Here is a 26,521-nt window from a genome sequence, read left to right on the forward strand (position 1 = left end):
TCAGTAACATTCTCTTGATCCATTTCATGTGCTTGTGTTGTAAGTGGATAATCACTAAGTCTGTGTAGAGGACTAGGGTTGTTTGTTCAATCTGATACTCGGGTCTGATTCCTCTCTCTCAATTTCTGCACACAGCCATGGCTCCAACCCCTGGTCCAGTCCAGGTAGTTATAGTGCAAAAGGAAGATCACTCGTTCCAGCTGGAGGAGGAGGCCCTGGCATCTGTGCTTCTTCAGGAACACATTCGGGATCTAGATGTCGTGGTTGTATCTGTGGCTGGTGCTTTCCGCAAAGGGAAATCCTTCCTGCTTGACTTCATGCTGAGATATGTGTACAGCCAGGTGATGCCTCACACGGTGCATTTTACACTCTGCCATTCCTACAGTACACTTATTTAGTCACTCTGATGTTCCTACTACCATGACATAATGTCATGTACCTCTCGCACATCACTAATCATATTTACTATTTTGCAAGTAGCCCAGGTGTTACCAGCCACTTGTGATGCCATGTTTGATATAATAATACATCATATAGATGCAGTCATGACTATGGGGTGCTGCTCTTCATACATTCAAACATAAGAACAAGCAGAGCTGAGGGGGCACCCAAAATAGTATAATACTAACAAAAAAGAATGCACTTAGAACAAAAGCACATTTAAGTTGCACTTTCCTTAATGTTTGTGTAATATTAGACCTTTGTCTAAAACCACCAGTAAAGGCTATAGCATTCCAATTTCCCTTTACCTTATATTGAATCAAATCTTCTCACAATATAGATTGAGCAAAAATCTGTTATTGTCCACGTTTTGTGGCTTCTATGGCAGTTATTTAAGACCATCACAATAGAACAGAGAAAGAAGCGTTTGTTTAAAAAGTGACGTCAGTGATTGTCATTGCAGAGATCCTCATGGATATGCATAATGTGCTCATGTTGCCTTATTAACATGCAAAATAGGCATATCAATTAGTGATGTACATTGTTTCAAGAAAATAGTTCAAATAAAAACCAAACACTAAAACATAAGAAAATCCCAGTGTCATAACAAGTAGTTAAGTGACTACATACTAGTGATGTGGCTGGCTCTTAATGTAAAACCTGTTGAATTGTATGAAAATACAAAGTTCAGGCCAGTGGATTACTCCCAATGACTGGGCATTGAACTAAAACACGCCGCAGCGAACTGTAATTTACGGATGATCCTGCCGATTACCCCCCCCCCCCCTTGCAGTGTTGCACAGACCCAGTTTTCATCTGGGACTGTGAGAAGAACCAGTCTGCTCAGGGGAAATGGCTGCATGGAGCAGCTCCTAAGTCTACTGCTTGGGAACAACAAAGTAACGTGTATGTGGTAGGAAAAAAAAAGTGCAATAGACACTTGTATTTGTAAAGATATTCCAAATGTATACTTGTATATCTATTTTACCATTTAGACATTCGAGACACAATATGCAATAAGATTCTCTAGTACAGAATATATGGAATCAATTTAATCAGTGATGGTCAACAGGAGGCTGTGCGGCCCTCCGATCCTTCACCTGCAGCCCCCCATCTCCTTCCAGCTTTATTGTCAGACTTGTTTGTTATAGCTTGTAATACTTGTTTAATATGCCTGCTGATATGTTATTACAGAAAGGTGTCTTTCGTTGATTGAATGTATTGTTTTAACTTATTGCTGAGATTAAGGTTAATGTGTGGCCCTTTTGAAGGTTTGAGGCCGCATGTGCGACCCCTGAAGGGTATCGGGGTGCCTGCTATCAGCGAATTAACATCTTTCAACATCTGCATTAGCTTCAAAGGTGAAACTGTTAAAAAAATGCAGTTTATTCAGAGCTGCACAATGTCTGCCATTTCTACAGGGTCGGCTTAATAGTTTCATAAGTCTGTATAGTGCGGCCTACATATTGTACAACACAAAAACACTGCAACTTATAGTCCATGTAGCTTGTGGAACAATCTGTACAATAAATGAGCTTGAAAGACTGTGGAGTTGTGAGGAAAGGTGTACATTTATCTTTATTATATTTCATAGGTCAGAAACCTGTTGCTTTCCTTTGTATAGAGCTTCCAACTAGTGTGCTCTGCCATAACAGATCTAACTTTCTTCCTGGAAGGGAAGGCTTTACTATATATATATATATATATATATATATATATATATATATATATATATATATATATATATATATATATATATAGTGTGTGTCTATATTTATATGTGTGTATATTTATATGTATATGTTATATTTTTAATAGATTTTATATTTTTGAACACTATCTAAATCTTGATTCAAATAGGTGTCATTCAGCAGAACATCCGTTTTTACTTTTATCGATGGATTGATTATATCTTGTAAAAACGGAAAGGGGGACATAATTTGTTTTGGCTTTTGAATTCTAGTTTTTGTTCTTTGTTTTAGCTGTCTGGGTTTCTCAAAAGATGTTAAATGTGTTGTTCATAATGTGTGTGTGTGTGTGTGTATGTGTGTATGTGTATGTGTGTGTGTGTGTGTATGTGTGTATGTTTCCACTTGGATATCAAAATTCTCTGACAAGTTGCTGTTGCTACAGATTTGTCTATATTGACTGGGTTGTATAGAAATCTCCATTGTCTATCTTCCATCTATGGACATCTAAACCGCCATTAGCATTAATGACCCTGCATAGCAAGGTATTCAGTAGAGTGAGTATTGAATTTTGTGGTGAATGAAGTCCCAATAAATTATTTGTTTGAGAAACAGCGGGATTTCATCGGGATCACTTTCCTTATAAATGGTAAATCATTTCTGTAGTGATTATAAACCAAATTTGCACCAAAGAGTTTTTTTCGGTTAACAGTGTATGAAGATTTGAAATGGACTTTTAAACCCTTTTTAAAAATGATTTTGCTTACAAAGTGAAGTGTATGTGTCTTGTTAGTGTCTTGTGGGGTTGGGTCTTTGGATAGATAGTTGTGAATTGCCCTAGGTTGTGCTTGATATTTAATACAAGTACCAGGGATTAATGGTTGCCATGCATTTTCCCTAATAAAGCGTATTTAGCATATATTTGTTACTGATATACAGTGTGATAAATGCTGGATACCTGTAGGAGTCTCGATCTTGTTTAGTATTTGATCGTTGGAAAACCTTTGTGATAAAGTCATATTCTTTTTAAAACAGTAGTAGTGGGTCACTTGTCAACTTTATGTAATATTGATGGTCGAGTAAGACTTGATAGATTTCTTCAATAGAATTGTTTTGCACGATAATCTCTCATCCGTTGTATTTTCCTTTTGTTACGGCTTCTACAACTCAAAAGGTTTTATAATAAAAGCCAGCTGCATCCCCTGACTGGGTGGTTACTTTTAAATATGTTATGTCCCTATTATTAATTTGATTTACAAAATTGCTTTGGATATCATGGATCACTTCAGCCCTTTCTGGTAATTTTTAGTTAATTTATAGATGGGACTAAACTTTTACGGTGAGTGCAATTTAAACATAATATGTTCCAAGTGCTTTTGTTCCCTGTCTGCCTGCTATATCATACATAACATCAAAACTGATCCCACTTCTAAATAGTCTGGTTTTATTTGCTCTGCAGAAGGAGGGAAACCTCAGAAACTGGCTGGGGGAGGATGATGATCCTCTTACTGGGTTTTCTTGGAAAGGAGGGTCTGAGCCAGACACCACTGGAATTCAAATCTGGAGTGAGGTGTTCACAGTAAAAAAACCGGATGGTAAGGAGGTGAGAGATATCTATATCATTAAATGCATTGAGCTGTAAAAATACAATGTTTTCTGGCTCACACTGTTGTGCTGAGTCCAGCTACTTTCAACTGTATTGAACTGGTGTCTTCTCCCTTTTAATCAGGTTGCAGTGGTCCTAATGGACACACAGGGAGCATTTGACAGTCAGTCCACCGTGAAGGACTGTGCCACCATTTTTGCTCTGAGCACCATGACCAGCTCAATCCAGGTAAGGAGATCTCATCTTGCTGTCCCTTTGTAGTTGTTCTGATATAACTTTTCTCCTAGCTCTCTCGCCTTTTTTTTGCGACCCACCTCTTTATTTGCAATACACCCTATCCATTTAATCCCTATCACTGACTGTATCATCTTGTGGTAAGTATCGTTCTAGAGATTAGTCAAGCAGTTTGCTGCTTCCTCTGAGAAACACTACAGTGTTTCTATCCTGCTATGATACAACCACATTTCTGTAGTCAGAAGGTTCAGGTTCCTAATCTCTCAACCATAAAGGGTAAAGCCTGAGAAATATAATATTTAAGTTTTTCTGTGCTGGTTTGCTATTGACAACCCTGCCCTGACACTTGGCTCCTTCTGTAGGATAAAGCTTTCTTTTCTTTCATTTCTATTTTTGATGCTTTCTTTCTTTTACATATCAGTTAGTTTATTTTGTCTTTTCATATAAACTTCCCACCTCTCTGCCCATACAGATCTACAATTTATCCCAGAATATACAAGAGGATGATCTACAACAGCTTCAGGTAAGAACTACAAAGTATATTTTTGGGTAAGTGGGAAACTCTGCCTGGTTTTTTGTGTACTGTTGCCTTCCTATGTTTGTCTCAGGCCCAGGAAGACAATGTGAATTAGCAGTCTGTATGATGCATAAACCCAGTAGGACCAGCTGGGAGAAAATGGAGATGGCACTCGAAGGAAGTGGAAGTGATAGATAAGATGGTCAGGAGGTGGTAGGATAGGTGAGCTTGAAAATGTGAGTTTTGAGTGAGAATTTGAAGGACTGAAGGTTTGGGGAGTGTGAGACAGAGTAGGGAGTTCCAAACAATGGGGTAAGCATAGCAGAAGTTTTGGAGGCCGAACATGGGAAGAGGTGAATTGAGGAGGAGGTCAGGGACAGAGCAGAGTGGTTCGGTAGATATGTACCTCGAGACAAGTTCAGAGATGTAAGGGGGAGAAATGTCAGTAAGAGCTTTGTAAGTGAGTAAGGAGCTTGAGCTGAATGAAACAGATGGGGAGCCAAGAGGTAAAGAGAGGGTAATGGTAAGGAAACTGTGGTCAGAGAGTGGGAAGGCATAATTGGAGAAGTCACAAAGATGGGAGAACTCTAGGTCCAGGGAGGGACCATCACGGTGGGTGGTGTCATGAGTCCAAATCCCGACCATGACCTTATCTGTGCGGAGTTTGTATGTTCTCCCCGTGTTTGCGTGGGTTTCCTCTGGGTGCTCCGGTTTCCTCCCACACTCCAAAAACATACTGGTAGGTTAATTGGCTGCTATCAAAATTAACCCTAGTTTATCTCTCTATGGCTGGCTGGCTGTGTGTGTGTGTGTGTGTTAGGAAATTTAGACTGTAAGCTCCAATGGGGCAGGGACTGATATGAGTGAGTTCTCTGTACAGCGCTGCGAAATTAGTGGCGCTATATAAATAAATTGTGATGATGGTGGAAGTTGTCTATTGGGAGAGTCCATAGGAAAAAATGAGAGTTAGGAGTTTAGAGGTAGCTGTAGTAGTAGTATAATCAGTAGGGATGGTAAAATCACTGATAATAATCATGGGAAAATCATAAAGGAGGGAATTGGAAAGCCAGACAGCGATTGTGAAGAGATTGGGAGTAAGGGCCAGGGAGATGATAGATGACAGTGAAACGGAGGTGGAGAGGGGAGAAGAGACGGATAGAGTGAACTTGAAAGGAGAAGACGAAGGAGGGTTCAGGGGGAATAACACTGAAGGTATAGCCAGGTGGACACCTACACCACCTCCCTGATGGTCCCCAGGACGGGGAGTGTGGGAGAAGGAGAGACCCCCCCAAGGGAGTGTGCAGTGGGGAAGCAGTATCAAAGGGGGAGATCCATGTTTCTGCAAGGGCCAGGAGACTAAAAGAGTGAGATAGGAAGAGGTTATGAATGGATGTGTGAGCTTTTTGCAGACAAATCTTGCATTCCAGAGTGCACAGGAGAAGAGAAAGAGTGTGTGAGAAGCAGGATGGAAATAAGGTTAGCGGAATTGGATGTCCTGGGGGGACAAGGTGATATGTAGTGGAGGGGGGCGACGACAGCAGATAGAGGGGATAGGCTTGGGCATGTAGTGTGGAGTAAAGATGTGGGGAAATGGGTGGAAGTGTTGAATGGAAAGGAATAAGGCACAGGTGATGTAGTAACTGAGTTCTTGCAAACTCCGTATCAACTCTTCATGCTTGTGATGGCAGACAAAACCTTGAGTAGAATTGAAAGTACAAAGATGAGATAGAAGTCAAAAACAGCTGTAGCAGTGGGAGGGAGTGGCTGAGCAAGTAGTACAGCAGACTATTTAAACAGAGGGGATGTTGCAGGGAAATAAACTGTCAGATGAAACAAACTTTCAGGAGCGGAGAAGGAATTAAGGTCGGAGTCCAAAACAGACTTCTTGTGGTGTGAATCATGCAGCCAGGGATAGATGGAAACATCAGGAGTAGGATATGGACTTTTAGGGGAATGCCGAGTGTTGTCCTTGTGTAGCTGTGGTAAAGATTAGAATGTTCTTTTCCTGTTTTCTTCTGTTTACCTCCGGTATAACTCCGAAATATGCTATTTAAATCTTAATACACTTGTAACTAGACACTTACAAATACACACACTAGCTGTGCAGCCATTCTACAGTGATTATATATGGTTAACAAACACATGACCAGTGTCTTCAATCAAACCCCCCAATAAAACTCCCTCAGCAAAGACTAGCAATAAAAGTTTTAAACAGTCAAGCAGAAAATGGACAGCTTACCATGGAATAAGAAATAAAAATACACAATCTTAGTACAGCTCTGATACTGGTGCAGCTAAGATAAGAATAATCATCTGTGGACAAAAGAGAGGATGCAGAGATTACTCACTTCTCATAGCCTGGTATAAATCTTGTATGAACTTTGCATAGTAATCAAACACCACCTTAAAACATCCACTGTACCGCTACCTGCATTCTGATAGTTGCAGACTACAGATGAATACAGACAGGTATGCTCATTAATGAGAAATGTAGTGGTGTTCCCTTTTAAACATCAGCAAGAACATAATGAAAGTCATTCCACAGTTGACTATACAGAAAAGGTGGTGTTGCAGATAGGAATTTTCAAGTTCTATTTAGTAAATGAAAGCACATTTTGCTATGTGTTACAGTACCTTTTCTACACAGTTATTTGTGGAAGACTTTTTATAAATATTCCCAAGTAGGATGCTAGAAGTAATTCATGTTTTCTTCAGCAGAGCGAGTTCTAAATGTCATACCCACACACATATTGTATTATTTACAAAACTAATCCTACTTTTATATGCACATGTAAGATTTAATGCATTGCGAGCTTTGGAAAATGTTGGCCTTGGGTTCTATTAATTATGGTACAGTCATTTCGGACATACATTTAATTATGTAGGTTACAATGGTATAACCACCATCTGTAGTAGACTATACGATAAAAAGGAGAACTTTTAGATTGTAGTGAATCATTCATTAGGCAGTAAGATTACAAATGTGTGTTTTGTGCATGAACTTGAAAATCAAGTTTATTCTAAATCAAATCCACTCCGTTTTTTTTGTTTGTTTTTTGTTTTCTGTTCTTTAGCTTTTTACTGAATACGGACGTTTGGCTATGGATGAGATCTTTTTGAAGCCATTTCAAGTAAGTCATCAACAACCTGAACTGAGGTTTTTTCCATACAGAGGAAGCACGCATTTTTGTTGGTCTATCTATCCTATGTATGTTAATGATCTGTTCATTGAATGGGGATAGAAGTTGTGAGAACACAACACAGAGCAGGTATGTGTACCATTTACATCCCATCCAAGGTTTCTGTTTGTAGATTTTTCAAACATCTAGCAGTGGGCTGTTAGCGAAAGGTTCTAATGCTATTGGTTGTTCTAGCTCCAACCACTTTAAATTCACTTGCACAATAGTATCCAGAGGTAAAAAATAGTAGGCATTTACATCTCTCGCCCCGGAAATATGTGCCTGAAAATGAACCCCATGTGCAGCGAGAAACATGACAACCTGCCATGTGTTTCTAAAGTCGCAGTAGGTGTATACAGTTTATTAGAAACTGTAAGAACTGTGTCTCCAATGTAAAAAGAAAAAAGTTAATTATTACTACTTAGTTCTTGTGTACAAAGGAGCCACCAAGTGATGGCTACTGGGTTAGAGTCAGCATCCTGAGCATTGATCACGTTCATATTGAATTTTAAGCACTTCAGCTAGTGCAAAAATGGTTAGCCCAGAGAGGTAGTTAAACTACCAAAGGCTCATCCATTAGTGGAATACAGGGAGTAGATTTACTGTTATCACAGCAGAAACTACCACCATTGCCAATATCTGAGACCAATCCCTCAAACTGCATTTAGCCTGTTTATATATTGATGTTACATAGTTTATAAGGAGGAACTGGGAAATGCAGCGCCTGGGACAACTGGGTACTGAAGACATCTGCTAGGTTAATGAGAAATCAGATCTATTCAGTTATTGCTCAGATTTAGTAAATGTTGTTTACAGATATAGTGCGGTGATCATAGATTATTGTTGTATGTATCACAGAATTCCACCTGTCCATGTAAATGGCGCAATACCATTATATACTACTTGCACTTCAGTAGTTGCCCGTCTCTGAATAACTTTGCACTTACTGCCTAATATTACTACTGCTTATTGAGGATAATTGACTTTAACTGCTTGAAAATAATGTTTTTTTTAGAACTGAAAGTAATATGTCCACTTAATTTTTTCCATAGACCCTGATGTTTTTGGTTAGAGATTGGAGCTTTCCGTATGAATATCCATATGGTGCAGAAGGAGGCGATAAGTTCCTAGAGAAGAGATTACGGGTATGCTCACTTTGTGTGTGTATATAAATATAACAGTCTATGGGGTGATTAAATTCCCCGCGTTGTTCTTTACTGTGCTATTACTGTTACTATGGTAATTATATGTTGCATTAATATTTCGTTAAAGGGGTTGTCCACTTTTAGACAGCCACCCTCTTTAGGTCCTGCCCTATCTAAACAGGGAGCAGATTGTGTCTCAAAAGCCTTGAACCGAACCTTGTAGTTCAAAGCGGCTGGTACGGCTCATATAGCAGGGTGACCCAGTTGTGTTCTATAGCGCTGAATAGAAGCCCTGTGTTCGGCACTAGAAAGCTTTCTGACTTGAGGTGCAGTCAATGCTTTGATCCACACAGCAATTTACAGTTTCAGGTAATGTGACATAAGGGTTCAACAATCCCTTTGAAAATAAAATAAACCATCACTAGCTAGCTAAGCCTGTTAAACACTAGACACTCGACCTTGGAAACATCAGATATAAAAGACTTTCAAACATGGTTTACATAGATTTATGAGAGAATGCATAAAACGCTATAGATGGGAGGAGTGATATTAAATCATATTATATAGTACAGATATATAATTATACTGGTAATTATAACAGGAAGTGGCTATTTGTCTTTGAATAAATACATGATTATTATTTATGTATGAAAAGTGCTTTAGTCATTCTTGAGTCAGAATGTTTTGTTGTAGCCATGTGTCTATACAATACAATCACAATAACAGGTAGCTAAATATCTGCTTATTCTGCTGCAGTCCAGTTAAGTTATCCTGTTGCTCTTGGTAAACGGTTGAATTCTCCAGTATTTACGTGAGTGAAGTGATGTTTCTTTAATTTGCTCTGAATAGTTTTCTATCTGGTATACAATGTTTTGCATGCTTTGGATTACTATTCTAAGGTGCATTGGTGTATCTTGGAATATTAAAATTAAAGTGAGCAGAGTATTGAGTGAAAATCTCACCTAAGATGCATGCTAGATCCACACAAGCCAAATCGTATGAGATCTAGCCCTTCACGCTTAAGCCGTCAAGTAGGATCCCTTCAGTCCTCGGTGTGGTCAGCTAGTGTTGCTGAAAGACGACCATACATACAGGCTGACAGATAATCTACCAACCGCGTTCATCAGCAAGTCTGATAAAGATACGAACAATTTTAATGGATCATTATTGACATCAGGCTCTGGGGCCACACATTCTGTGATATTAGGTGAATTGGCCTATATTGCAGCGTTTGGCCATTTTTAAAGTTGGTAGCAAGATCTGACCAAGCAAATCCTGAATTATAGTGCCCCGGACACTGTATCGCTCCTGGGAAACTAAAATTACATATTGATTCTATAATTTAGGTTTTGGTATTCAGCAGAACTCTAAAATATGGATATGATGCACCCGTTAAAATTACACCAACACATCTGATAGGTCCATAAATGTATTGAAACTCCTTCGTCAAACCAACTCTTTCTTAACCTGCAGTCCAAATGTACCTGCTAACTGCAAAAACGTTTTCCCCGTTAAGTACCGAGATGGCCAGATAAATGAATATTCTGTTCGCAGCATGATTATGTTTAATTGTGTAAGTAATGATATCAACAACTCGCAAAATTCCTTTTTATGCACAGTGCTTCAATATTTCTACATTTTCTTATATTAAGGTTTTTTTAACCTGTGGACTAAGATTCAAAAAGGGGTTGGCAAGACATTCCCTTCATTATCCTCCTTCTGCAGTCTGTGCCAACTAACAAATTTTATATTTTGTTGTAATGTTAGTTTGTATTAGTCCCATTTTTCAATTATATTTAAATAAAGTACAAGGGTGTAATTAAAAGTAATTTGCATTACTTGTTTTAAAAAAAATATATAAAATGAATTGTGGTTAGCACTCCTGCCTCACAGCACTAGGGTCAAATTTTACCCTAGTTCTCTCTCTCTCGATGCTTGTCTCTCAGGACAGCGCTGCTGAATTAGTGGTGCTATATAAATAGCTGATGATGATAATAATCTGGGTCCATGAAGTTGCTCTGTGATCGTATTGATAAGCTCCACCATTTATTGTAATGCACATCATCTGTATCATGGATTACTACAATACCCTATAAGTATGATGCCTAATAGTTGTTCCAGTTAATAAAATGTCTTCATGCACAGTGCAATGGGATTGAATTTGATTTTCTGTCCTGTTGTATCATATCCACTAATTAGGTTTTGATCTGGCAGCATAGAGCACACTGTCCAACGGTAAAGCAGTTTAGTTAAGAAAGCTCAAATAACATTTGTGTAATAATTGTGGAACACATCATTTATTCTATGGGCAAAAAATTATTAAAAGAAAGCACTTTATTTCCAAGATTCTTCCCATAGCCGTGCTATTAGTGCAACCACAGATATGTATACCAAAAAAGTGTCTTTTGCGCTTTGGAATACAAAATATGTTTACTGCATTGTCTGACACTTTATAGGGTCAGACAATGCGTAGGATATGCATTGTTTTCATTACCTTATTATTTGAATGCAGTGAAGTAGCATTGGTAGTAGTATTTTATGATTTATATAATTTTCTTTAGACCAGAGGGTAGTCGTTCACAATTCAAAGAGGCATTCCACATGAAAGGGCATTTCTTTATAGGAAGGACTTTAACAGTGGCCTACTGTGTATGGAGCAGTCTTATCAATTGGCCATGTGCTTCAACAAGTCACCAGTCTGTCAAGCTTGATAAGGCAGTAGATTGACACATCCATCTAGATATGTAGATATGTTTCATAATGTAACAATATTTGTGGAGAGAATAGTGGTATTGCTGAAATGTAAACTCCCTCGTTATTTTACCCTTCAGGTAAAGGAACATCAGCATGAAGAAATCCAGAATGTACGCAAACACATTCACTCCTGTTTCACCAACGTGAGCTGCTTTCTGCTCCCACACCCTGGGCTCAAGGTGGCAACCAGTCCTCAGTTTGATGGACGCCTGAAAGGTCTGTCATTGTATCACGTGTACTGGAAGCGGCTGATAGCCTGATTTATTTATATTATTTTATTTTTTTTCCTTTTATACCATTTTCCTCCACAATTGTCACATGCCTTTAATAACTTTGAGAGATATCTTCTTATGCAGTCCTTTATGGGCAGAGACTTATAACTACCAAATTGAGGCAGGAGTTCTAGGGATAGGGTCCAGGGGTGGGTGTGAGTGGGTGTACATGAGGCAGGACAGCTATAGCCTGGATTACAGGTAACCAAATGTAAAAGACAAAGCTCAAAGTAACAGTGAACTGCAGAATTCAGAATCGGGCTGTTGTCAGAGTTACCAGTAGACAAGGGGAACCCAGAAAACAATCTAGGAGTCAGTATACCCTAAGGCAACAAAGTCTGACCACAATCCAAAGTCTACAAGAAGCCAGGAGCAGTAATCTGAATCACTGGCAACAGAACTGCTAAGTAACTCCCAGCAATGAGCCACTGTCTGGCATCCAGAAGTAGTATGTAAAACGCGCAGCCTTCCAGATAATTGCCAGTTCTTTTTTGTTTTTCTTTCATATTTTCTTAACACAATGTTGCCATTTCCTGTTCCCCCACAGACATCGCTCCTGAGTTTACAGAGCAGCTCAGTGCTTTGGTACCCCTAGTCCTCGAACCCAGAAGCCTAATGGAGAAAGAGATAAATGGTGCAAACGTGACCTGTCGAGGTCTTCTTGAGTACTTCAAGGTAAATCGACTAGAGCAAGGATAACTTTGCCATTGAATAAATAGAGTACCAAAGTAACAATAACCTTTTAATGGCTATATCCAGAATGGTTCCTTGACTATATTTTTCTGTTCAGTTCAGATGCTGTTCAGTAACTGTGTCTGTTTTCTTATTCCAGTCCCTAATTGCTTTAACTGTTTTTTATTTTCTTCTTATTTTTAAAGACGCACGTCTTAATATCACATAATGATCTCTTTTCATTCAATGGGGGGCGCTGGAAATGCTGGGTTTAGAGTGTTCATCTTCTATTTCTGCCTTTATTTTTACTTAAAAATCAATAATCACCAAGAAATCCCTTTGCACTTGCACCCGGTCAGCCACAGCAGCTAAGGGATGTCTGGAGCAGGCAGAGTGATACTAGGCACTGTGCCTCCTCCTGCTGTCTACCCCTGAATGTCTCCAGGGGGGACCCAGTTATTTTAGAACAGAGATTCCTGACAATACGCTGCTTAAGGGGAAGAAAAATCTTTTTTTTTTTTTCCCCCCCTCTTCTCTTCTTTCACACAACTTGCAGTCCATTTATCCACTTCCTAGCGTGGACATGGTGAAATGAGAATCTTCACCTCTTCCTTAACTCACCTGTCAAAGATCACCATCATTCCAAATACTGCCACCAAAAGGAATAGCATGGATAGGAATATACGTACTCAATTTTCATTCTGGGGCTGGCTCATTTAGACCCATCTTAGCTTCAGCTCAGTTCACTAAGGCCGTGGAGAGGTGGTCAGAGCATTTGGCAGAGGGTGTGCATTATGGTTGACAAAAATTGAAATTGCTTACTTTAGTTGAGCATAACCGAGATTACTCCGAATACCTAGGAGATGCAGGGATCATTGGGGGCAAAAATCGCTGCTTCAGTAGTCTCAACACGCCATGCCCTCTGCTTAGGACCTGGGAGGCAGACGTGGAGTCCAAAAGGAGCCCGTTTGCTTCTTTTAAAAGATTGGTTCCTTTTCACCAGAGGTGTCCCCCAGATGGAATCGGAGATAAAGATTTAATGTAAGTACAAAAATCTCCTTATCAAGGCAGCCTCTCCGACCTTAATTTAGGCCCGGACGCTGGAATCTCATGGTTACATAATCAACTACAAGAATTCCATTCTGATTCCTTACCAGTCGATGGTTTTCTTGGGATTGCTCTTCGACACCCTCCAGCAGAGGGTGTTGGCTTGGAGGGCAAGATCTTTTCTATACAGGGACTGGTGAAGTTCCTCTTACCTCGCAGACTGGTATCTGTTTCATCTGCATGAAAGTGCTACGCAAGATGGTCTCCACCTTTAAGGCGGTGCAATTTGCACGGTTCCATTTTAGAGAGATTCAGATTTAATTTCTAAATTGAACAAGTCTCGCCTTTAGCAGTCCAGTCAATGCCGCAGACTCTCTTCAAGGTGTGATAATCGCTTCTTTGTTTGTGCCTCAGACTGTCTCCAAGGGTGCACGAGTTGCTTCTTTGGTGGTTGATAGACAACAGCCTCAACAAGGGTCACCTATTCTCTAATTGTGATTGGATACTTGTGACCAGACACAAGCCTTTGGGGCTGGGGAAGTGGGGGGAGGCTGTGTAGTCACCCTTCAGTTCTGTTTTCAGGTCATTTGGACTCTGGAGTAGTAAGAGTAGTTTTCAGTGTCCTGGTAAGAACATGTTCGTTTCTCTGAGGGAGGACCGTAAAAATCCAGTCGTAAAATGCCACAGTAGTGACATACTTCAGTCATCAGGGAAGCACCAAGAGAGTGACCTTACCATGGGAGAGACCACCAGAATCATCATGTGTTGGGCGGAGTGAAGCTTCATCAGCAGGCAGGTCGTTCATTCCGGGAAGTGATATATGGGGTTAACCAGATGTTGACGTCAGCACCACTGGTCCAGGACAAGGGACCCACAGACAACGTTGGAAGATTCCATGTCTGTATCCTGGGACTTTCACCTAAGTTACCTGTTCCCTCTGATGGCCGTTCTCCTGTGCGGTGCTCAAGAATGTAAAAAGAGAGGCCGCAAGGGTGATTCTGGTGGCTGCAGTTTGTCCAAGAAGATTGTGGAATAGTTCTCGGAGTACGTCTGTCATAAGTGTCATCTATGATTGCCTTCCTAACAGTTTCTGTAACAACTCTCTTTGTTACAATATCTACCCATTCCTAAATTTTCCTTTGTCTGATCATTTCTTCAAAGATGTGCTACCTGACAATGGCCTACTGTTCAGGAATGTCAGAATGTGTGTAATCCCCTCATCAGTATGTGTGTAAACTTAATCATCTAGTCTTTTAACAAATTATTAATTTTTTCAGTTACACCTGCATCTTATGGGTGGTTAGGAATATGAAAGACCCAGTGTAATTCATTTTTTTTGTGTCCCATTGTGCAACTTTCTGTCCTTTGAAACAACATATGTTTAACCAGCATAACAAATGCAATGCTCGTTCAGTCATCTTTGTCCTGCAAAGATGACTGAATGAATGTGGATTTGCTTTCTAAAAGGCAATGCTTTATTTGTCAAGTACAGGACAGGCTGTCTCCTTGCAGATAATGGTATAGATTACTTTTTTTATATTCTTTCCAAAGCACAATCTAGAGTACTAGAGTACTGTATCTTTTATCGCCTCGGCTTCTAGAGAATGCCAGCTACGGGCATTGCGTTTTATTATACTATAAGGTTAAATTTGTGTTACTGTAATTAAATCATTTCCTTTCTTTTTTCTAAGGCATATATAAAAATTTATCAAGGTGAAGACTTACCTCATCCTAAATCTATGCTGCAGGTATGACTAGTATTGTTTTACCCATATAATTTTACCCTCCATGATATCCATTTCATTATATCTCTCTCTCTCTCTCTCTCTCTTCTCAGGCAACCGCAGAAGCCAACAATCTGGCAGCTGTAGCCTCCGCTAAGGATTTATACACCAGCAGTATGGAGAAGGTGAATAGTCTATATGTCCTTCCTATAATGATCACTCTCCATAGCATATTTTACTCATGTACCCCACATTCCCATAATTATTCTTCAATGTCCTTATCCATGCCTGTATCTAGTAGTTATTCCTCCCTCATGTTTTTCTCACAGCTCTTCCTCATATCGTAGTTTTACTTATAATCCTGATGTAATTAACCCTGCACCTGCCTGCATTCCTACCACTGCCAATTTGTGCGTTAGTGTCATTGATTATTGGTCGGCTGCATTTACCCAAAAAAAACAGTACTATACATTAAAAAAAAATGTAATTATAGTGTCTGAAGAGGAAATTACTGTGAAAAATCTAAGAAAATATAAAAAAAACAACTTTTTAATGACTAAAAAAAGGTAATTTTACACCCCAAAACTTTTTTTTTTTTTCCAGAGAATATGGTATAATACTATAAAGTTGTTTAACCAAATAGACTTTTAAGAACATTTTCATGTTCCTCCACTTTTATAGAATACCTCAAAATGTCCATTGTCTATTGATGTCACTGGTTCCTACTTAATCAATAGTTTGCTGTGTTATGAATATAAATTCAGCTCATAAAATAGCTGCTTCCACTCCATGTATCTGATAAGTTACTTAAATATAATAAAGAGTTGATAATGCTGTGAAATATAACGATCATTTAAATGACCTTTCAGAAGGTTTTACTATACCTAACACCCACTTACTGAATGTGACCATAGCATAGACCAGAACAGTTTCAATAATCGTCATCATCATTTATATAGCGCCAGCAAATTCCGTAGCGCTTTACAATTGGGGACAAACATAGTAATAGAAAATACTGGGTAATACAAAGAGGTGAGAAGTCCCTGCTCACAAGCTTACAATCTATGGCATAATAATGCAGATAAGCTTACTTGTTTTATGTAAATACAGTGCTCATTCCTTTTATAATGCCCTGCTTAATTATGCCACCCATATTGCCAAAATACACTGGATAACATAACATAATACATCCATACATCCATACCTAGCAATTACTGCACAAAAGGAGCAAAAACCATATTTGAATGCAACAATGTATGCTTTTAAAACTTTTGGGACAGTTCTTTTCGACATGCACTTTGCCCTAGATCTGCAGTAGGGTTCACCTGTCATGCTGTTTCATGCCCTTGATAGAGTCTTTAGACTGCAGGTGGTTGATCTGCAGAACAGGGTGATACAACTGAATACTCTTCTTCCTCAGTATTGAATCACAGCACATACAGTTCAAAGGGTCACTTTGGTGGGATGATTAGAAGATCGGTAGCCGTCCATCCTCGGGGACTGCCATCTGGTGCTGCCTTTTATTTATTTAGTTCAGTGCAATGGTCACCCAGGCTGTGGTTTTTCTCTGTTGTAGTACTTGTGAGGGTATGGGGGAAGAGACCATAGCAGTAGTGATGTTGGCGGGAGAGAGTTTCTGGAAAGGTTTCCCAAAATAGGAATTTATTTTTAAATTACAGACATTTAATTGTGGACATTCAGATAGGAATTATATACTCGGTTTTTTTTTATGAATGGCATCACGGGGAGAAACGAATGCAAATAGTTGATAAACAAAGGTGAATTCACATCCTTCGCAGAGAAATGTATGGAAACACTATTTAAAAGAAAAAAAAGGAACAATGTGTAGCAGGGGTATGATAATAGGCTTGTTCATTTAATACAGGATGGGAGGGAGAGATATGTAGTATTTCATAGTGGTATAATGTATATCTTGTTTTACTTGTTTGTTTTACCTTTTCTTTTTTTATTTACCATTAAAAAAAAATGGTTCAACCACATTCAATCTTTCTTTTCTCACTTTTTCTGTCCTGGTCTTTGTTTCATTTTCTGTTCGAATGCATTGTTTCTGTAATCACTTTTTATGTGTTTCCTCTTTTTTTCTTCCTTTTAACAGATTTGTGGAGGGGAAAAGCCATATGTTTCTCCTGATGTCCTACGAGATCGAGACACTGCCTGCAGACAGGAGGCTTTGTCTCAGTTTGACCGTGCCAAGAAGATGGGAGGTGTGGAGTTTAGCCGTCAGTACAGAGAAGAGCTGGAAAGGGACATGGATGAGATGTATTCGTCTTTGTGCAAGCACAATGAGAGCAAGAACATCTTCACTGCCTTTCGCACCCCTGCTGTGCTTTTGGCCCTGGTGGTTGCATTATACATGGCCTCTGGTATTACAGGCTTTGTAGGGTTAGAAGTTGTGGCACAGCTGTTTAACTGCGCAATGGGGTTGCTGCTCATTGCGCTCCTTACATGGGGCTACATCAAATACTCCGGACAGTACAGAGATCTTGGGAAAGTCATAGATTCCAGTGCGGATTACGTTCTAGAGCAGGTAAGAGTCAGCCTGGGCTAGAATTGGATTGCTTTGTAATGGCATGGAAAACATTTAAATAATGACAATAGATTATAACACTATGATGTTACAAGAGCAGGGAATTGTATTGTTTTATTTATAATAATAATGTGATGTAAGAATTTGAGCCTGTTTCAACTGCATAATTTTAGATCCTATATGTTGCTAACCTATCTCTTTACCTTGCATTCTCACAGGCTACAAACCGCATGGGAAACGCCACACGTCACGCTACAGAACCTGCCGTCGGTGCACCTCCTGAGAGGAAGAAACAGAAGTAACAACAGAATATCAAGATCCTTCTTTCCTGCCTCAAGCCACAATCTTGAACCACGGCCTTTCCAGCGATGACACCTACTTGACCACAGTGCCAGACTCTTTACATTCTTAGAATTCTATTCACTCATTCCCATTAGAATACAGGTAGACAGCGCTATGTGTTATGTTCCACGTCATATGACAAGCATGAGGAACAGTGATGTTTGTATTATATACTCAGCACTTTAAAACATCAGCAACTTCACTAGTTACGTTGCCTTCACGGTTTAACAAAAGTATTTTTTTATAGAAAAGACCTTTATGCAGAACATAGATGACAATTTCCAGTATTTTACATTCTCTGTTACCTTGAGAAATTACATTCCTGGGATTTATTGCAAAAGTTGCATATGTTACTTATATTTTAATGCACATTTGTAAGAGTAAAATTACCCGGTGTCTGTGGTCTTATTAATGTCATTGACATGACTTTTATATCTGACCATTATACTTCTGATTTCTGACAATATTTTTCTGGACAAAATTACATTAGATTTTACTGAAGCTTATTTAGGTGTTAAATATACTATAGTAGGGTAGCTGCTCTTTATTCCTGGGTCTATATTATTATTATTATTATTATTTGTTTTTTTTTGTATTTCAGAGAGAGGCCTTATTGTAATCCTTAGTACAAGTTGTGCCTTACAATCTGCACCTTTTTAGGGGGTTTAAAAACGTCATTGCTGTCTTGCTGTAACTTTATAACAGAGTATGTTTATGTACCTATAACTCAATGCTTCTGTTAGATACATTTATAACACATTGCATGTCCACCTGACTGCAAATAGTTCAGGTCACGCCTAAAAGCATGAAACAAGTTTGGACACAAGAATCAGATATTCCTTAAAGAAAAAAAACTGAAGTAGAACATTTCCAAAGTTAAACAGTCTGTTTAACAAACTATGTTTGTGAAGCTTGAGAATCTACATGGTGTATAATAACCATTCCAAAACGTTCAGATTTTGTTGCAGGTATGAGTAACAGACTTTTTTTATTTGCAAAGTTTGAGGTAAATGACCAATAAAGGCTGGATAGTTAGTTAATTTCAGATGCCAATAGATGTGACTTTTCTGCAGTTTGTTCTGTATAAAGTCACCTGGACCCATCATCTACGACCTGCTGGCAGCCATTTTGTGGGTTAAACCAATCTCTATCCTAGCAATTCACTAGGAACTCGTGACGTCAGAGTGTCTTGGTTCTAGTTACGGCTGTAGTCTCAAAAATATTGGTTCAGCTCACAAATTGGCTTCTTCCACAGGGCCGCTTAAATGTTTCTTAAATATATCCAATTTAATGACAACCATGTACCGCTCCTGTCATATAGTCACTTCTGTTGCGCTAGATTTTTATAGTTTGTGCTCTATGACCTGATTACATGCATGACATTCCAATGTAATTCCCATCTTTATTAAAATACATATATACATATATGATTCCTTGCACTATATGCACTTATACATACAATTTACATGTGCAATCAGTAGTCTCTTCTACAACTGAAAATATTGTGTGCATAGTTGTGTATGTATTTAATATCTGTGCTTGCTAGATTTGTATACAAGCATATATGTAAATATGTGGGAATATATTTAGATTATATTTAGCATTGAATACTAAATGCTGGTTCAGAATGGACTGTGACACCATTGAAATGTCTCTCCTTACCCAAGAGTTTAAAGTGTTCTTTAAAAGCTGAATTCCAAAGCACAAACACAGTTAAACATAATTTGGACCAATAATATTTCTTATTATTGCTGCTTATTTTTCTATTCTGTGTTCTATTTTTAATAAAAGCAATTGTAACACCTTAATTGAAGAGGTTTTATTTCTAATGAAACTTCTAGAATTGTTACTTCATTCTGCATTTTGTGATCTGCAGTGGTTCCCAAACTTAACATAAATGTCAATATGTGTACAAAGAGCAAATTGCATTGATGAATTTTGTGTTTTTAAAAATGTAAGTGGAACTTTTGGTTTCTTCACTCAAAATGTATAAATTACCTATGCACATAGTAAAATAATAGTATTCAACCCCCCAGCTTACCACATTGTCCCATTCAGCATTATAGCGACTTTGTTCTCCTTTCCTATAAACCACCACAGTGAGGAGCACTTTGCTCTGCAATTCTTCGGATCCATTGCTCATGTTTCAAGATTGCAATCGTTAATTAGTACCACGAAAAAAGAATTATAACTTATGCAAAAATATGTAATGGAACAATTATGTTAACTTAGCTTCTGTTAATATGGTTAGCATACACACAGCATTGAATCAGCCAGCAGCCCTTAAGTTGAAACACAAGTCATTTTCAGGATAGCTCTTCACATCAAGGAGACTGAGGCACAATGTCTCCAATGACCTCTCCATTGTAATGTCATTATATAGCTTTTTCAGTCTCACAAAAACAATTGTGTTTCAGTACTAACTTTATGCAGTAGTACACCAACCATAAAATGTGAACTGTATGTGGCACATGAATGCTTACATATTATATATTGCATCTTATTTAAAAAAAAAAAAAGCGCAATATAAAAAAAGTCTATTTGTAAGTAGTATATATAATTTATGTCTAGTACAACAAAGTCTAAGAAATATGCACAAATACACTTTTGTTTGTAGATCGGAGTTGCAGAAACAATACATGAAGTCATACATAATGTTATAAGACAATGAAAATACATACAGGGCTTGATTAATCTTCGGTCAGAGTGTTCATGCTGACCCCTGTCCACCGTTGAAAGCGAATGCAATATGCACGTGAGTAGCAGAACTGGACTAGGGAGCAATGGAAGAAGGTGGCCTGGTCTGATGAATTACATCATCTTTTACATCAAGTGGATGGCTGGGTGCCTGTGCGTTGTTTACCTGGGGAAGAGTTGGCACCAGGATGCAATATGAGAAGGAGGCAGTGTGAGGCTCTGGACAATGTTCTGTAGTGAAACCTTGAGTACAGTTACTACCTACCTAAACATTGTTGCAGATTAAGTACACCCCTTCATGGCAACGGTATTCCTTGATAGCAGCGGCCTCTTTCAGCAGGGTAATGGACCCTGCCACAGTGCAAAAATTGTCCAGGTATGGTTGAGGAACATGACAGAGAGTTCAAGGTGTTGACGTGGCCTCCAAATTCCCCAGATCTCAATCCGATCAAGCATTTGTACGATGTGCTGGAAAAACAAGTCCGAGCCATGGAGGCCACTCCTCGCACCTTACAGGACTTAACAGATCTGTTCCTAACGTCTTGATGCCAGATGCCACAGGACACCTTCAGAGATCTTGTGGAGTCCATGACTCAATAGGTCAGAGCTTTTGGCGGCACGATGGAGGTGGTGGGGGGGCTACACAATATTAGGCAGATCGTTTTTATGTTATGGCTGATCAGGGTATGCGTAAAATAAATATACCGTAGATATATATGCTTTCATTATACCTGAATTTGTTAAGTAAAACATGATAAATAAATTGGATATAAATTTAGTATCACTTCTGTGTTACATATTTGTGTAATATTGCTTTAATCATAAATTACTAAGTTTTTATTCATGGAATCACTCCTATCACACCGCTATGCATGACTCACTGCAGCTTGCTTCTGCATAGTGAGATGCATAGAGAAAATAGTTTCTGGGATGCTGAATGTCACTGGAATTTAGATGAGTGTCAGGAGCACCTGAGGGTCGGTTTTATTATTCTATTATGTACTGCGCACAAGCAGAACATAGTAGGCCTGAGTCATTAAGCAAAGTAAGGCAAAAAAAAGGAGTAAATGTTCTCCGGGACAAACCATGTTACAATGTAAGGGGTGCAAATTAGTTTATTATTTTGTACATATGTTAAATACTGGCTGTTTTTTCATCTAGCACACAAATATTTGATAGTTTTATTGTTACACTGAAATGTAAAGTTGATCTAGGACATGCCCTACCCCAACTATAAATCTGTTCCCAGATTTAAAATTTACCTCCCCTTCCAATGCAAAATGGTTTTGCCCAGGTGCAAAGTTACTCCTTTTGTATGCTTTGCTCTCCTTAATGACTCAGGCCCAGTAAGTTTTTCACTTTTGTGTGGCGAAACCCCTTGTAGCATATTGCAAAGTCACATGTGAATAAGAACTTTAAAGAAAGTAACACTGCACCAAGTTATGTAAAGGACAATTTTTACTTGGCTTCAGTAATAAAAAAACTGAATATGGAAGTGGCAATAAGCAGTCTCAGGGGAGCCCTCATTTCAGCATCAGGTTTTGCAATTCAAGAAATAGGTACTACAGCTGAGCTCTTTTCCAGGCTGTTGTGCAGCTCTGTAGTAGGTGCTACCTCTTTTTGTCTATATAGCTAATTTACACATATAGCATGGCCAATAACTTATGACACATTTAAAAAAAAAATCTCCCTTAGCTGGCCTATCAGTATAAATGTATTTTAAACCACATCCTGTGATTACCACAGAAACTTGTCAGCTAATCGTAAATCTCGAAATGCATGAGCTATAATGTTTTGCATGAATGGTTCATGATTCTAGCATGTAAGTAATTGGTTAGATAGCCTAGAAGTCATTAAATTGAAACTCTTACTGCTACACAAAAAACAACAAATATAATGGCACAAGCTTATGGATATGATAAGAAGGACCAACTGCACGGGATCTGCAAACCCGTAAGTAAAATATATATATATATATATATATATATATATATATATATATATATATATATATATAAAAAACACAAATTGCAGTACGCCCTCAAATCATAAAACACTGGCACTGTAATGTGATTGGGTAAAAATATATAATATTTATTAAAACAGATACATAAACTTAAACTTATACCAGATACACGATATTTAGATGGTATCGACCACCATCTCTTGAGGATTTTGATAACAATATAGGTGCACCTATAATAATCCAGATATGAATTCCTCAAAGAGCAAAAAAATGGTGGAAACTAGATCAGGCTCATATCCTTTATCCAGCCAAAGATAATCATAAAGGAGCTCAAAAAACACACATCATCAGTTCTTGATCCTTGTAAATCTCCATAGGAAAACCACTATGATAAGGTGCGGGTAAAAAAGTCACTCCAGTTCCCAAACACCTTAAACGGTATCACTTTAGTATAGATATACAATAAAGATGGTTCTCTGAGGAAGTTGCTTGTTGCAATGAAACGCGTTAGTTGTGACTATGGAATCTAGTGCTATATACTGAATGTACACGTTAATACAGGCTTTTTACCAGCTTTAAATCTACTGCAAGATTCTTTTAAGTCTCCGTGTCTTGTACACGATTGCTGTAGGAGACTCTCACCACACACTGTGAAGTCCACAATATCGGAAAGGTGTGTGTAAGAGGCAATCTCACCGACTACGCTCCGGAACCACCAAGCAGGCAAATCAATATTGTGTATCTGGTATAAGTTTAAGTTTATGTATCTGTTTTAATAAATATTATATATCTTACTGCTACACACCTTTAATATGAAACTATTTTAGACTGTGCCTTCTTTTTCTGAAACATTAAAAAGTAGCAGTTGCAATATTTCTGCGAAAATCTTAAATAAACAAACTGCTTTGTTAGCACTTTTCTTTTTTCTCTCTCTCATAAATATATAAACAACTTATATTTTGTACAAATAAGTATTGCTTTATATATTCACATTTTTAAAGGGGTAGTTCCCGCCATCCTATGTAGACTTGTTGATGGTCCTTCTCATTTCGTCGCCCTACTGTGAAGAAATGACAGTAGTCCAGTGCACACATCCCTATTCTAGCTGCTTGATGTGTAAGGACAGGTTGGATCAGACAGAGCTAACTGGGAATGTACAGCTGCATCCTGGAAATAGTTCTGCTAACAATTCACCTTATCAGTGTTGCTACCCCCCAATAGTTAACTGTACGCAGCAGCTGTGGTTAAGGAGAAATCACCAATCTGTGAATAACTGAGAGAGATTTTTTTTTTCTTATGAATAGTAAATAATTATTTTCCTATTATGACATATCAGAATATTTGTATTACAATTAGGTATTTTGTTTAGGATAAATCCACTTATCTGATTTAACCACTACTGCAGATCATTTTTTATTGTTAATTTAGATCAAAGCTGAGCTGGATGATTTTCCCTTTATATACTTGTTTTTGAATCGTGGATGCTATCTATCTGGCTGCATTATAAATTTGTTTCTGCTCCTTGCAGCCGAATGGCTCCACTGCTACGAGTGGCATCAACTGTTCAAACTACCGTTCTAGTATCACAAGGAGTGGGATTTCACAGGAGATAAAATTAATACAAAATGATGGTGCAGGTATTGTGTTTATATATATGCCATTGGGGACAATGTGATAATGGTGTATAGTAGCTGGTCTTGGAGAATGGGACATTTCAATCTAAAAGTGGTGAGAGGACAGCTCCACCCCTAACCATCATCATTTTATTTTAAGTGCCCTTTGGAGTAAGAAGTGCTTTTAGGGTCTTTGTTTTGGAATTATTTTTTTTTCATTTTTTCTTTTATTTAGTTTGTTCTGTTGAGCTCAAGAACACCTCCCCAGGTGTGGATAGCCTGCGGCCTTACTCCACTCTGAGTCCTTGAGCTGAGGTGAGTAGCCTGCAGGCTTCCCTCACCTCTAATACGCTCCAGCAGTCTCCTACTCTCAGCGACCAGAAGATTGCCGGCTGTCGTCAGCTTCTAAACAGACACTGTGCACGCAGCTGGTGCTGGTGGCTGTGACAGACAGTGCAGCGGTCTGATCCCCCTTGGCAACTAACAGTTCTGTGGTGCAGAGAACAACTAGGCCTGGGGCCAGCCAGCCACAGTAGATCTTCAGTGGATCGAAAAGTACAGCTGTGGCTGCGCTCACTCCGTAGCAGCAGTACTGACAGCAGGGACCAGATGGAACTTCCTATTCCTCGCTGGTCGTGAGTGTCAGGAACGCACTCCGAGTTTCCATGACTTGGAGTTGTCTACTGTATGGGGTTACACATGATTCCAGCACTCAATTTTGCACCTACATTTCACACAGGTTATAGATTTTCTGAATCGCTCCCAAACAGTGCTCACACAACCATGCACACCTGTGATCTGCCACCACTTATTGAATAAGGGCAATATGACCACAATATACGGAACACACTATGCTCCTTGTTACACACAGGTTAGAAATGCACACACCAGCAACCAAAGGGTTAACGCATCAATGCTCTGTTAGACAAATGTACGCACTGGTACACTAGGCTTGTTAGTCAATGGATTAAGAATTCACACACCAGCATTCAAAGGATTAACATGGTCAAGCAGTACTCTTTATAAAAGATTAATGGATTCGTTAGAGTATCAAGGACAAAGCTTGTTAAATTTTAGATTTAATGTACAATGCATTTTGATATGCATAAAAAAAGAATATATATTAAATGACATACAAAAATTAAATGCAATACAGTTATAAAAGCAAATTAGATGAAACTACAGAGAATAAAACTTGCTTATCATAATCTGAATGCCTGGGATAAGGCAGATTTAAATGGACAGTCCTTCAATTGGATTGAGCGCCAAGAACTGACAATTTGTTTTCACATTCTGCCTTTGCAGCCAGTACCATTCACTAGGAGGGTGTACCAGGCTGAGGCTGGTTTGGCATTGTCTCTTGCAAATTCCGCTCAGGGTCGTGCTACAGCCTCTTCCTCTTTGGAATGCTTACTGAAGATTCCTATACTTCTCAGGGAATGGATGACTTAGTTTTGGGGGTTCAGCAAACATTAGGGTTTGTGGATCCTGAAGTGCTGTCCTCTGCTGGCTTCTCCAATTCTACAAGGCAGATGAAACAGGTGGTCTGTTTCCCTCCGTCTCTTCAGAGACGGAGGGAAACACACTCAGCTGACAAGAACTTTTCTGGAAGCACATAGCTGACTTCTCAACCTGCCCAAGTCTTCCTTACTTCCTGCACAAAGGATGCGTTTTCTTGGCTTCGACTTCGACACAGTGTGTCAGCGAGTGTTCCTTCCAAAGGACAAGGTTCTCTCGGTTCTATCCAAGACCAGGTGCCAGGTTCCCTTCTCTGTTCCATAAAGCTGCTTAAAACCATGGTATCCGTGTTTGAAGGGGTACAATCAGGGGGAAACAACAGCATCGTGGTCATGAAAGCGACAGCACAGATTATGTCATGGATATAACAATATGTTCCCATGATATCGACCATTTTCATCCCGGAGGTGGAGAACTGGGAGGCCGATTATCTCAGCTGCAACAGGGTACATCTGGAAGAATGGTCCCTTCACATGGAGGTTTTTGCTTTTCTGGTTCATAGAAGAAGTAGCTGCCATTCCGGTGGCTCCAGATTGTTCGCGCAGGGCGTGGTATTCC

The 26,521-nt window shown here is 38.9% G+C and overlaps 1 protein-coding gene across 5 annotated transcripts in view; it reads left to right on the forward strand.

Moving 5' to 3' along the window:
• ATL3 (atlastin GTPase 3) overlaps positions 1–19,977 on the forward strand; it is a 30,135-nt gene extending 10,158 nt beyond the window's left edge. For 3 of the 5 annotated variants that reach the window (XM_075187724.1, XM_075187726.1, XM_075187725.1), the window contains exons 2-13: positions 136–341; positions 3,589–3,732; positions 3,859–3,963; positions 4,442–4,492; positions 7,561–7,617; positions 8,718–8,810; positions 11,642–11,780; positions 12,384–12,511; positions 15,247–15,303; positions 15,393–15,464; positions 17,396–17,827; positions 18,046–19,977. In XM_075187724.1, the coding sequence (XP_075043825.1) occupies positions 138–341; positions 3,589–3,732; positions 3,859–3,963; positions 4,442–4,492; positions 7,561–7,617; positions 8,718–8,810; positions 11,642–11,780; positions 12,384–12,511; positions 15,247–15,303; positions 15,393–15,464; positions 17,396–17,827; positions 18,046–18,129 (1,566 nt within the window). In that variant the 5' untranslated portion in view covers positions 136–137 and the 3' untranslated portion in view covers positions 18,130–19,977. Of the gene's footprint in view, positions 1–11; positions 40–135; positions 342–3,588; positions 3,733–3,858; positions 3,964–4,441; positions 4,493–7,560; positions 7,618–8,717; positions 8,811–11,641; positions 11,781–12,383; positions 12,512–15,246; positions 15,304–15,392; positions 15,465–17,395; positions 17,828–18,045 lie in introns of those variants that run through there. The other 2 variants (XM_075187723.1, XM_075187727.1) reach the window with 2 other exon arrangements.
• The last annotated feature ends 6,544 nt before the right edge of the window (positions 19,978–26,521 follow it).

The sequence above is a fragment of the Mixophyes fleayi genome, chromosome 10, assembly GCF_038048845.1.
Source record: "Mixophyes fleayi isolate aMixFle1 chromosome 10, aMixFle1.hap1, whole genome shotgun sequence".
Classification (NCBI taxonomy): Eukaryota; Metazoa; Chordata; class Amphibia; order Anura; family Limnodynastidae; genus Mixophyes; species Mixophyes fleayi.